Below are 14,220 nucleotides of genomic sequence, written 5' to 3' on the forward strand. Positions count from 1 at the left end.
CTCTCATACATACACACAGCCCCACCTGCGATAGAAGACCATGGGCAGAGCTAAGACGAAGGCCAGCACCCAGATACAAGATATAAAATATTTAAGTGCCTTTGAACGCGGTATGTATAGTCCTTCCCCCTGACGAATTGAGGCTGTTCTGAGGGCAAAAGGGGGTGCAACTCAGTATTAGGAAGGTGTTCCTAATGTTTGGTATACCCAGTGTAGTATACATCATATAGTATATATTCCTCCTTAAAGCTGTCATGCAGTAATGGATGCAGTAATATAAAAATAGAGTTTAGGGTGGATGCAGTCATATATAGAGAGAGTTAGGGTGGATGCAGTCATATAAAGAGAGAGTTAGGGTGGATGCAGTCATATAAAGAGAGAGTTAGGGTGGATGCAGTCATATATAGAGAGAGTTAGGGTGGATGCAGTCATATATAGAAAGAGTTATGGTGGATGCAGTTATATAAGGAGAGAGAGTTAGGGTGGATGCAGTCATATAAAGAGAGAGTTAGGGTGGATGCAGTCATATAGAGAGTTAGGGTGGATGCAGTCATATAAAGAGAGCGTTAGAGTGGATGCAGTCATATAGTTAGGGTGGATTGATATGACGTGTTTTCACAGTGTTGTAGGAACGATGTTAAATCCATTAGATTTGTCAATCTTGATGCCACAGAGTCTGAATGCCAATGATTTCAGTATGTCGAGGGAGCTTACTGGTGTTTATCTTAGAATGATTGATATATGGAATATACTGCCTGGTTACAAGGGGATAACATCAGGGTGGGGAGTGCCAACTGATGGTTACCATATGTTGTTGAAGGAATGTGTAAAGAGGCTATATAACTGAGAGATTTCCTTTGTCTAGGAGTTTGGGTTCCAATGGGCAACTCACGTGCCGTTTGTTATACGAACCCGGTACCGCATCTATTAAATACATTGTATCAATTCTCCATCTAAGTGTTAAATATCTTCTTGCATATTGAATTCCTTGATACCCGAGAAACTCATCATAACAGTGGATGCAGTCATATATAGAGAGAGTTAGGGTGGATCCAGTCATATATAGAAAGAGTTAGGTGGATGCAGTAATATAAAAAGAGAGTTAGGGTGGATGCAGTCATATAAAGAGAGAGTTAGGGTGGATGCAGTCATATAAAGAGAGAGTTAGGGTGGATGCAGTCATATATACAGAGAGTTAGGGTGGATGCAGTTATATATACATAGAGAGAGAGTTAGGGTGGATGCAGTCATATAAAGAGAGAGTTAGGGTGGATGCAGTCATATAAAGAGAGTTAGGGTGGATGCAGTCATATATAGAGAGATCATGCATCATGGTACGATGCACACGGTCAAATGTGATGAGCACAGACTTCCTTCCTGACTTGTGGTGTTAGCAAGTCTCCTGTGTTTCCTCTTGTATTAAACTCAAAAACATGATGAAGAAAAACAGACTGACAGAAGGGGAAGAAGAAAGAGGATAGAAAAAGGACTGAGACCTGTGGAGACGGAATGGACGAGCAGTCAGTCAGACAAGCGGACAGACATACAGTCAGATAGACAGACAGACATGCATTAAGACAGACAGGCAGACAGAGACAAAAGCATAATACAAAATAGCTAATAAAAAGCACTTCCTGTGGATTTGAGAAGATCCAGGTTAAAAGGAGGATAAATCCATCTCATAAAGGTCAGTGTTGTGAAGTATAAAGCTATTTTATGTGCTCCTTCAGTTGATATAAATATTGTGATATTTGTTGATACAAACATTGTATCTGTGTGTCTCTCGTCTCTCTCTGTGTGCTTCCCATAGTTATACGTCATACTATGTGTTCTAATTCTATTTCTATGGTCATCCTATCCAACAGTGGATTAACCAAAGGTCCAGAAACACCAGATTCTTCAGTTGCCTTCGAAAATGGCGTCAGACCTCTTCATCTCCACCGCTTCCCCCCAGCTCTCCTCCACCCCTCCTCTTGTCTCCTCCCCTCCTCTCTCCATCTCACACCAGATCGGTATCTCCATTCTGGTCCTGGCCTTTGTCTTTGGTTTCCCAGGCAACCTGTTCGTGGTGTGGTCGGTGCTGTGCCGCGTGAGGCATCGCTCCGTCACCTGCCTGCTCGTCTTAAATCTCGCCGTGGCCGACGCCCTGGTGCTGCTAAGCGCCCCGCTCTTCCTGCACTTCTTGGCAGGCAGGCGAGGCTGGGAGTTTGGGGCTGTGGCCTGTAAGACGGTGCACTACCTGTGCTGCGTCAACATGAACGTGTCCATCTACCTGATCTGCTTGATGAGCATGGATCGCTGGCTGGCCGTGGCGAGGCCCTTCCTGTCACAGAGGATGAGGACCAAGAAAACCCTGATGGCTATTCTGCTGGGTATCTGGGTGCTGGCCTTCGTCTTAGCTCTGCCCATGCCCTTCTATCGCAGGTGGGGCTGTGTGAATGTGTGTGGTGTGTGAAAGTGAGTGTGAAAGTGAGTGTGAGTGTGAGTGTGAGTGTGAGTGTGAGAGAGTGAGAGAGAGAGACTTAAATATTTTGTCTTGCCCATTCACACTCTGAATTGCACACATACACAATCCATGTCTCAATTGTCTCAAGGCTTAAAAATGCTTCTTTAACCTGTCTCCTCCCCTTCATCTACACTGATTGAAGTGGATTTAACAAGACATCAAATAAGGGATCATAGCTTTCACCTGGATTAACCTGGTCAGTCTATGTCATGGAAAGAGCAGGTGTTCTTAATGTTTGTATGCTCAGTGTATGATATATATATATATATATATATATATATATATATATATATATATATATATATATGAATATATAAGTATATTATGAAGTATAATAAGTCTGTGTGCTGTCTATTCTGTAAAAGAAGAACTGAAGTGGAGTCAAAATGTTGACAGGATGTTGATGCAACATACTGTAAGTATCAGTGGAGGCTGCTGGCCTTCGTCTCATAATAATGTCTGGAATGGCAGACAATGACTGGAATGGAATGGTATCAAACACATTAAAACCATGTGTTTGGTACTATTCCATTCACTCCATTTCAGCCATTATGATGAGCTGCCTTCCCCTCAGCAGCCTCCACTGATAAGTATGTCTGTGTGAATTTGTTCTCTGACCACCATGGATCTGTGACTGGTGTGGTTGGAGAGGCATGAGAGGCGAGAGAGAGAGAGACAGAGTGAGAGACATCTAAAAATACAGTGACCCCCCTCTCATATCATTACCAAGCCCTGCTGAGTTGTTCCCTCTCAAACCTGTTCTCTCTCTCTCTCTCTCTCTCTCTCTCTCTCTCTCTCTCTCTCTCTCTCTCTCTCTCTCTCTCTCTCTCTCTCTCTGTCTCTCTGTCTCTCTGTCTCTCTGTCTCTGTCTGTCGCTCTCTCTCTCTCTACCCAGTAACCTGAAGCCCTTCCTGCACAAGAACATCTCCATGAACATCTGCATGCCGTATCACTGGGGCAGTGTGGGTCACCAGGTGTTCCAGTACCTGTTTGAGACCGTCCTGGGCTTCTTACTCCCCTTCACCTTCATCATCGTCTGCTACACCTCCGTCATCTGCCGGCTACGCAGCGCCATGTTCCAGCGCAAGGGACGGGGAAACCGCCTCATCCTCCTCATCATTGGCGCCTTCGCTCTCTTCTGGCTGCCCTACCACCTGGTCAACATCTTACAGGTATGCGAGTTCCTCAATGTATTTGAAAGTTATTATGTAGCAGTTCAATGTATCAGGTATAATAATAATAATAATAATAATAATAATAATAATCATAGGTATTATAATATTATTATTATTATTATTAATAATAATAGGCATAATAATAATATTATTAATAATAATAGGTATTATAATAATATTAATAATAATAATAATAATAATAATAATAATAGGTAGAATCCCTATCAGTGTCTCTGATGTTTATCTGTCTCCTCTCAACTCTTCACCTCATCCTCTTTCTCTTCTTCCTCCTCTATCCCTCTCTCTCTTCCTCCCTCTCTCTCGTTGGAGTGCATGCTGGGAGTGAGTCGTGAAGCAGGAGTGATTGTGAGAGCGACTGGATTTTTTTTTCACTCTATTGGGTTTTGGTGTGTATATTATTTATATTGATTAGTTTAGTTGTTTTAAGGTTATCTTGTCTAACTATCACTAAGCACGTATAGGGGTGGTGGGATTGTTGAGGTTGTTTTTCGCGAGGGCACAACCAGCGGGTGGGGCTGGTTGCAATGGCCACTCGCGCAAGTTTGGAGTTTGAAAAACTTAGTCGGCGACATGGGAGTAAAGATTCCTGCTGCGGCCGGGTGTTCAGTGGAAGAATGTAGCTTGGCAGTGGGTGCTATCATTGGGTATGATAGCATCAAATCAGCCTCAAGGATGAATAGCGCTGTAGTGATATTTTTAGATTCCATTGAAAAGGTGAATATGATAGTTGAGAGTGGTGTTGTGTTGCGGGAGACGCAGACGCCGGTATTTCCGCTTATGAATCCGGCGAAGAAAGTTATACTTTCTAACGTGCCACCATTTGTTAGAGATGAAGTGTTGGAGCGAGAGTTATCTCGTCATGGTCAAATTGTATCTACAATAAAGAAGGTTCTTTTTGGATGCAAATCTCCGTTGCTGAAACATGTCGTGTCTCATAGGAGACAAGTGCATATGATTTAAAAAAAGGACATTGATGAACTGAATTTAGCATTCAGTTTTAAGATTGATGGATCTGATTATGTCTTCTACGCTTCTACTGAATCAATGAAATGCTTTGGCTGTGGAAGAGAGGGGCATTTGGTGCGTAATTGTCCCGAGAATGAGCGCGCAGATTCTGGTAGCAGCTCTAGTGCTGGTGCAGCTAATGCACCACCGCGAAGGGATGAACATGCTAAGGGTGCGGGTGCTGGGGAAGGGAGGAGGTGGGCAGATGTGGTAGGAAAAGTAGGAGAGGAAGGCAGTGTGGATACGGGGGCAATGGTGGTAGATCAGAACAAATAAGGAGGGGAAAAAGTCGGTGAGATTGCGACTGCCGTTGCTGAGGTGGTGCTGGAAAATGAAATTGGAGGTCAAGAGGAGATTGAAATAATAGAAAAGGAAGCAGCTGTTTTCAAAGTACCGAGGAGTAAGAGGAAGAATGTAAGGGGTGGTGAAGGGTCTAATTCCAAGAGGAAGGTAGAGATTGATAAATCAGTTGAAGATAAACAGGTTGTAGAGATGGTGGAGTTTTCTTCTGGGGAGGATAGCGAGAGTGAGTCATCTGATGCGTCACAACAAAATAGTGAAAAACAGTGGTGTGTAGTCATAAAAACTCAAAAAGTGGGGGTGTGGCCATCTTGTTCTCAAAAGGGTTTTTGCCTTTGTCATATGAGGTTGAAGAGGTAGTTGAGGGGAGGTTATTAAAAGTTAGAGCAAGGTATGAAAACATCACTATGTGTCTGATAAATGTATATGCCCCAGTGGTGGCAGTTGAGAGGGTATGTTTTTTAGAGACATTATCAAATACCATTGAGAAATGTAATAATGAAGATTATTTATTTATTGCTGGGGATTTTAACTGCACAGTCAGTGATTTAGATAGAAATCACAAAGAACCTCATATAGCCTCAAGGACTTTTTTAAAAACGCCTCATTGTAACACATGGACTGTGTGATATTTGGCGGAGTCAACATGGAGGCACGAGACAGTACACCTGGGTGCATGTGAGAGAGAACACCATCTCTATGGCCAGGTTAGATAGGTTTTATTGTTTTGAGCATCAATCTCAGGTCTGTAAATCAAGTGTGATAACCCCAGTGGGATTTTCTGATCATTGTTTAATAACAGAGGTGGTGTTCATTAACGATGTAAAACCCAAAAGCGCATATTGGCATTTTAATATAACTTTATTGAGTGATGCTCACTTCAGGAAATGTTTTAGTTTTTTTCTGGGAGAGGTGGAGGTCTCAAAAGGCCAGTTTTGTATCCCTTCAACACTGGTGGGATATAGGGAAAATCCAGATTCAACAATTATGTAATCAATACACGAGGAATGTCACCAAGGATATCACCAGATCAATGAAAGCCCTAGAGACTGAAATAGTGGAACTCATGACGTTGGTTGAGACCACAGGAGATCGAGGCCATACTCAGGCCCTCAAGAGGAAAAAAGCTGCATTGGCAGACCTGCTGGGTATCAGAGCACAGGGGGCATTGGTAAGAAGTAAGTTTCAGGGAATCTCTGAAATGGATGCCTCATCCAAATTTTTCTTTGGTTTAGAGAAAAAGAATGGACAAAGAAAAATTATTAATTGTCTCAAATCAGCTGTTGGACAGGAGCTCACTAGCCCTAGTGAAATTAGAAAGAGGGCAGTAGAGTTCTATGCTGAGCTCTACAAGTGTGAGTACAAAGAGGATAAAACAGTGACACAGCAGTTCCTTGATGGGCTCCCACAGGTGGCTGCAGAAGCTCAGGTTGAGCTAGAGCAACCATTGTCTTTGCAGGAGCTATACACTGCATTAAAAGGCATGGAAAATGGAAGGGCACCAGGCATTGATGGGCTTCCCGTTGACTTTTTTAAGTCTTTTTGGGCTATGTTGGGAGAGGATTGGCTAGCAGTAGTTAATGATAGTTTAACCGGAGGGTTACTACCAATAAGCTGCAGAAGGGCTGTCCTCACCCTACTGCCCAAAAAGGGTGACCCTAGGGAGGTGAAGAACTGGAGGCTGGTGGCTCTATTGTGCACTGATTATAAGATCCTGTCAAAGGCTTTGTCCAACAGGCTGAGGGAGGTGATGGGGCAAATCATACATACGGACCAGTCCTACTGTGTTCCTGGCAGGCAGATAGGGGATAACATTTCTCTGATTCGTGATTTTTTGGACGTCTCTAGGGCTATTGAGTTGGATGCTGGTCTAATTTCAATTGATCAGGAAAAGGCATTTGACCGAGTTGAACATCAATACTCATGGCACACTTTTGAGGCGTTTGGGTTCAGCTCTGGTTTTATTGCCATGATAAAGGTGATATATGGTGACATTGAAAGTGTATTGAAAGTTAACGGTGGTTTGAGTGCTCCTTTTAAAGTGTGTAGAGGTATTAGGCAGGGATTTTCTTTGTCGGGAATGTTATATGCCATTGCTATAGAGCCACTACTAAATAGCATTAGAAGTCGCATTGAAGGGGTGTACCTTTCAGAGGATATTCCTCCTATCCGTCTCTCAGCCTATGCTGATGATGTAGTTGTTTTAGTGAAAAATCAAGCGGAGGTGGATAGTTTGAGTCTAATGGTTGATCGTTTTAGGGGAATATCCTCTGCAAAGGTAAATTGGGAAAAAAGTTGTGCTTTACAGATTGGAGAATGGTCTGGAGGGATCATGGCTTTGCCAGGGGGGCTGGAATGGTGTAAGGGAGGTTTTAAGTATCTTGGAGTGTACCTAGGAGATGAGGGGACAATGGAAAAAATGTGGATTGGGGTGGTTGAAATGGTGGAAGGGAGGATGAGGAGATGGCATTGGTTGTTATCGCGTATGTCATATAGGGGGCGCACTATTATAGTTAACAATGTGATTGCCTCTGCACTGTGGCATCGGTTGTCAGTTTTAGAGCCACCATCTGGCCTTCTGGCTAAGATACAGGCAATTATTGTGGATTTTTTTTTGGGATAAATATCACTGTGTTCCACAAAGTGTTTTGTATTTGTCAAAAGAGGAGGGGGGACAAGGTCTTGTACATCTTGCTAGTAGGGCTGCTGCTTTCCGGTTTCAGTTTATTCAAAGGTTGCTTTATGGACCGGAAAATGTGGTTTGGAGAGGGGTGGCAGGTCTTGTATTACAGCAGGTTGGGGGATTAGGTTTAAAGAAAGCTTTATTTTTGGTTGATAGTAGCCAGATTTCTAGGGAGGGAGTACCTCCGTTTTACAGAGGCCTTCTTAGGGTGTGGAGCATTATGAAGGTGTCCAGACGAACGTCAGCGGAGTCAGCGCATTGGCTGTTGGAGGAACCTCTGGTGTATGGGGCAAGACTGGATTGTACAACTGCAGCTGTTCCATATTTCTCCAAGATTCTGGTGAAGGGCAAAATCATCACCTTAAAACAGTTAATGGCCATGGCTGGGACCGCCTTAATGGATGGAAGACGGGTGGCTGAACATTTGGGGGTGAGGTCGGAAAGGATTGTCGGACAACTGCTGGGAAGCTGCAGGAAGGCTCTGTCAGCAGAAGAGTGGGTATGCTGAGTAGTCACAAGAAGAAGGTACAAGATGAAAACGTCTAATTTCCAAGACTAGGGATTACACCCAATATCCCAGAGTCAGAAAGAAAGGCGTTATTGCTGGATTTGAGAGGGTTGGAAGAGGTGGGTTTGGATGAGGTGAATGGGAAAGACTTATATAGGGGGTGTGTCAAGGTTTTGAATAAAGATACATTGAAAAATAGAAAAGACACTCCATGGAGGGTAAAATTGGGCATTGATGACAAGGTAAAGCCAGCATGGAGAGCACTGTACAAGCCACCGTTACAAAAGGGTACTGGGGATATGCAATGGAGGGTTTTGCATGGAATCGTTGCAGTTAATGCTTTTGTATCTGTTATTAACTCAGATGTTGGAGATGGATGCCCTTTTTGTAATATAAGAGAAACCATTTTTCACTGTTTTATGGAGTGTGAGAGGATAAAACCTCTCTTGGAAATGCTGGAGTCTTTGTTTAAAGCTGTAGGGGAGATTTTCAATAACACTGTTTTTATTTTGGGGTTTCAATATAGTAAGCATCAGAAAAGAAAATGTCAACTGTTAAATTTTATTTTGGGACATTTTTACATTTACATTTTAGTCATTTAGCAGACGCTCTTATCCAGAGCGACTTACAGGAGCAATTAGGGTTAAGTGCCTTGCTCAAGGGCACATTAACGTCATTTAGCAGACGCTCTTAGCCAGAGCGACTCACAAATTGGTGCGTTCACCCTATAGCCAGTGGGATAACCACTTTACAATTTGGGGGGGGGGGGGGGGGGGGTTAGAAGGAACACTTTATCCTATCCCAGGTATTCCTTAAAGAGGTGGGGTTTCAAATGTCTCCGGAAGGTGGTGAGTGACTCCGCTGTCCTGGCGTCGTGAGGGAGCTTGTTCCACCATTGGGGTGCCAGAGCAGCGAACAGTTTTGACTGGGCTGAGCGGGAGCTATGCTTCCGCAGAGGAAGGGGAGCCAGCAGGCCAGAGGTGGATGAACGCAATGCCCTCGTTTGGGTGTAGGGACTGATCAGAGCCTGAAGGTACAGAGGTGCCGTTCCCCTCACTGCTCCATAGGCAAGCACCATGGTCTTGTAGCGGATGCGAGCTTCAACTGGAAGCCAGTGGAGTGTGCGGAGGAGGGGGGTGACGTGAGAGAACTTGGGAAGGTTGAACACCAGACGGGCTGCGGCATTCTGGATGAGTTGTAGGGGTTTAATGGCACAGGCAGGGAGGCCAGCCAACAGCGAGTTGCAGTAGTCCAGACGGGAGATGACAAGTGCCTGGATTAGGACCTGTGCCGCTTCCTGTGTAAGGCAGGGTCGTACTCTCCGAATGTTGTAGAGCATGAACCTGCAGGAGCGGGTCACCGCCTTGATGTTGGCGGAGAACGACAGGGTGTTGTCCAGGGTCACGCCTAGGCTCTTCGCACTCTGGGAGGAGGACACAGCGGAGTTGTCAACCGTGATGGCGAGATCATGGAACGGGCAGTCCTTCCCCGGGAGGAAGAGCAGCTCCGTCTTGCCAGGGTTCAGCTTGAGGTGGTGATCCGTCATCCATACTGATATGTCTGCCAGACATGCAGAGATGCGATTCGCCACCTGGTTATCAGAAGGGGGAAAGGAGAAGATTAGTTGTGTATCGTCAGCGTAGCAATGATAGGAAAGGCCATGTGAGGATATGACAGAGCCAAGTGACTTGGTGTATAGGGAGAAAAGGAGAGGGCCTAGAACTGAGCCCTGGGGGACACCAGTGGTGAGAGCACGTGGTGCGGAGACAGCTTCTCGCCACGCCACTTGGTAGGAGCGACCGGTCAGGTAGGACGCAATCCAGGAGTGAGCCGCGCCGGAGATGCCCAGCTCGGAGAGGGTGGAGAGGAGGATCTGATGGTTCACAGTATCAAAGGCAGCAGACAGGTCTAGAAGAACAAGAGCAGAGGAGAGAGAGTTAGCTTTAGCAGTGCGGAGAGTCTCCGTGACACAGAGAAGAGCAGTCTCAGTTGAATGACCAGTCCTGAAACCTGATTGGTTTGGATCAAGAAGGTCATTCTGAGAGAGATAGCAAGAGAGTTGGCTAAAGCCATGTCAATTTTTCTGAGTAGGAAACATAAGATATAAACGGGATATGGGCAGGATGTAAGATGTGTTTTTAAAGGATTAGTGAAAGCAAGAATAAAAGTGGATTTTGAGTTCTTCTCAGCTGTAAAATATCTCCCATTGTTTGAGGAGAAGTGGGCTTACGAAAGAGCGGTTTTTTGAAACTATTTTTTGTTGATGAAATGAGTTGAATGTATATGTTCTTTTTTATTTTATTTTATTTAGGAATTACATTTGTTTTCATTTCTGAAAAGGCAGTGTGCCATTATTTATGTTAACACTTGAGTTTTATAAAAACTCAAACTCTCTCTCTCTCTGTCTCTCTCTCTCTCTCTCTCTCTCTCTCTCCCTCTCTCTCGCTCCCTCTCTCTCTCTCTCTTGCTCTCTCTCTCTCTCACCTCTTTTTCTGTCTCTCTTTCTCTCGCTGTCTTTCTCTATCTCCCTCCTCTTTCTCCCTCTCTCTCTCTCTCTCTCTCTCTCTCTCTCTCTCACCTCTTTCTCTGTCTCTCTCTTTCTCTCGTTGTCTTTCTCTCTCTCCCTCATCTTTTTACCTCTCTCTCTCACTATGTTTCACTTTCTTTCCCTCTCTAACCCCCAACACACTCTCTCTCCCCCTCCTCCCTTCTCTCCCTCCCAGGTGATTGGTCTGCTGGGTGACAACGCCACTCTCACCAATGCTGCTGTATTGGCCCGTCCCAACGTCACGGCGTTCGCCTTCCTGAGCAGCAGTGTGAACCCTGTGCTGTACGTGTTCGCCGGCAGCTCCCACATCCGCCAGGCCGGCTTTAGCTTCATGGCCAAGCTGTTCGAGGGCACCAACTCCGAGGGAGGTACCTCCGGCTCCTTCTCCCGCAGCACGAGGTCCAGCCGAAGTGGTTCCACAGCCCTGTACGAGAGCTCTGTCCTGCGCTCGCTGTCACTCAAGCCTGGGTGGTTGGGGAAGGAAAAGGATCGGGGTAGGGATTGTGGAATAGAGCTGCGTGGAGTTGAGGTCGAGGTTAACTCCAATCCGGAGTTCAAGACTTTGACGTCCAATGATCAGTCTGAGTAGTGTTACTTTTTTAACAACTTTTTCTGGCCTACTGTAGTAATCCTAGATTATTAATCGTATTTCATGTATTTCATGAACATATTTCTGATAAATGTGCTTTATTGCAAGTGTGTCTGTGCGGTTGCCTTCATGCAATTTCTGAATTAAAATATTATACAATTTCTTAATAAAGTTTTCACCTGTTGACAAATCAAGGAAGAGGGGAAGCAATGGTTCTAGACACTGACATGCGAGGTATAGCCAAATGACGTCAGTGACTGGAGCTGTGTTAGGAAATTAACATTTCCATGATGACCTCACTATTGTAATTGTGGTTAATTATTACAAAATGTTCTGGGCAGGCAAATCAATGGAGAACAGTAGCTGGCTATAGTTGCACCATTATTCAAATGCTTTCAAAACACACAACGCATTACATACAGTAACTTCTAGTTAACCTAAGGTAGCGTGACAAACAACTATTTGGGTGAATTGGATAACTTGGTCATTTTTGCTATCAAACGGTGTCCTAAAATGGTCAGTAAAATAAAATAAAAAACACATATTAAGAAGATGAAACGGATTTGATCGTATGCCTCTGTCGACACCCTAACAACCGTATGTCTGTGTGCCAGAGTTAGTGGCCCTAACCGCAAGGCAAGACCACCCATACCACAGGAGATAGGAGTTATTCTTGACAAGGCAAAACTCTGGGATTACAACCAAATTATGGATCACTAAAATATACAACTTTTACATTACCGTGTGGTTTACCAATAAAACGGTCTGACGGTGATGTGGACATACTCAGTATACATATCCCGAAAGAAATTAATTATCTCACTACAATACATTTTAATAGAAAGTTAGCAAAAATAGATAAGATCTTGCTACCATGGAAAGGTAAATACCTGTCTATTGGTGAAAAAAATCACCCTGATTAACTCTTTAGTCATATCCCAGTTTACCTATTTGCTTATGGTATTGCCTACACTTAGCGACCTATTTTTTAAATTATATGAGAAAAAATGATTCCGTTATATTTGGAACGGCAAGCCAGACAAAATTAAACGGGCCTATTTATGTAAAGTAATGAATTAGGAGGGCAGATATGATTAAATATTAAAGCATTAGACCTCTCACTAAAGGCGTCAGTCATACAAAAGTTATATTTAATTCCGAACTGGTTCTCTAGCAGATTAGTAAGAATGTCTAACCCCATGTTCAAGAATGGTGTCACAACTTCCTCCGAAGCTGCCTCCTCTCCTTGTTCGGGCAGGCTTCGGCGTTCGTCGTCACCAGCCTTCTAGCCTCATCTCATCATTCCATTTGTTTTGTCTTGTCTAATACACACACCTGGTTCATATCCCCCCATTAGTGCATGTATACGTGTTCCCTCTGCCCCCTTGTCCTTGTGGGTGATTGTTTAATGTGAGGAGAGAGTAGCTCGGTTGAGCTACGTGTATTTTGTATTGCCGGGGTATATTTTCCCTGTGTGCCTGTTTTGTTCCAGTGCGCCTGTTTTACGCACTGGACTGTTTGACGCTATCCTGCGTAACTCTGTATTTCGGAATAAACTCTGTATTCTGTGATTTACCCTCCTGCGCCTGACTCCTTCAAATCACCCATCACAAATGGCATTTTCCCCTTTATTCAGATTACAACCTCTCACTTTCGGTTATTTGAAAATGAAATAATCTCCAGAATATCCCTATTTTTAAAACAAGCCATAGAAAGTTGGTTGCAATTTCAGTTTAATCCACCAGAAAAGACAGAACAAATAATACAACAAAAATGGTGGTTAAACTCAAATATACTAATTGATAATTGTTTTAAAAACAATCTGAAAAATATTTAAAAATAAAGTAAAATCTTTGTAAATTATATCATAAATAGGACTGGTGGAGTTATGTCACACATGCAGCTAACAAACATAAATGGAAATGTCTGCTCTACCCAAAATTACAACTAACTAATTGCAGAATTACCGCAAAAATTGAAGAGACAAGTGGAAGGGGGAAAAAGTAAGGAACTTTTCTGTTGGCCCTCCATTTAAGACCAAAATCGGTTTAACAAAATTGTGAGCATACCAGTTTCATTTAAGGACCAAAAAATTGACAGCTGTGCCATATAGACTGCAAAATAGTTGGGAAGAGATTTTCGATGTACTGATTCCATGGCACATGGTTTATGAACTGATACAAAACACCGGATTCAAAACGTAGAATTTTTCAATTTAAATTATTATACAAAATTCTTGCAACCAATAGATACAACCATCCCAGCTCTGCAGATGTTGCTGCAAAGAGACATAATCATTAGATCATTTGTTTTGGTACTGTCCATTTGTAGCTTGTTTTTGGTCACAGGTTCAGGAATGGTTGAAGAATTGCAACATTTACCTGGAGCTAACTCTGCAAATAGCACTGCTGAGTGATTTGAAAAGTCAAAGTCATTCGATCAATAATATAATAATACTTTTAGCAAAAATGTGTATCTTTGATTTACAATCTATAGAAACTATGATACTAGAAAGGTTCAGAACTTTTGTGAAACATCACAGCACAGTTGAAAACTATATGGCAAATAAAAATAAAAACAGGATGGTGTTAAGAGATAGATGGGAGGGGTTGGATGAAGCTGAAGGGTGGGACTAAATACAACAAGATCAAATATACTGTGTCCGTAAAATGTATATGGATTCGTAACTTTTGTGAAACAGCACAGTTAAAAATATATGGCAAAGTAGAAACCAAGCTGGATGGACTTCAGAGATGAATGGGAGGGGTTGATGGTAGCTGAAGGATGGAATTAAAAAACAAACAAAAGATAACTGTTGTAAGGAACATTGTGTCTGTAAAATGTATACAGTATGTATCAGCTGGAAGTAGAAGCCTAAGTGTTGT

At 43.3% G+C, this 14,220-nt stretch overlaps 1 protein-coding gene across 1 annotated transcript; it reads left to right on the forward strand.

Moving 5' to 3' along the window:
- Positions 1 to 1,915: 1,915 nt before the first annotated feature.
- LOC311112593 (leukotriene B4 receptor 1-like) lies at positions 1,916 to 12,908 on the forward strand (the record flags this gene model as incomplete). The annotated part of the gene is made up of 3 exons (XM_084155737.1): positions 1,916 to 2,424; positions 3,402 to 3,678; positions 10,922 to 12,908. 3 exons carry the CDS (start codon positions 1,916 to 1,918, stop codon positions 11,333 to 11,335), a joined length of 1,200 nt encoding a protein of 399 aa, XP_084011863.1. The 3' UTR covers positions 11,336 to 12,908.
- Between the last annotated feature and the right edge of the window lie 1,312 nt (positions 12,909 to 14,220).

Source organism: Coregonus lavaretus (genome assembly GCF_964263955.1).
Source record: "Coregonus lavaretus genome assembly, chromosome: 39".
Taxonomy (NCBI): domain Eukaryota; kingdom Metazoa; phylum Chordata; class Actinopteri; order Salmoniformes; family Salmonidae; genus Coregonus; species Coregonus lavaretus.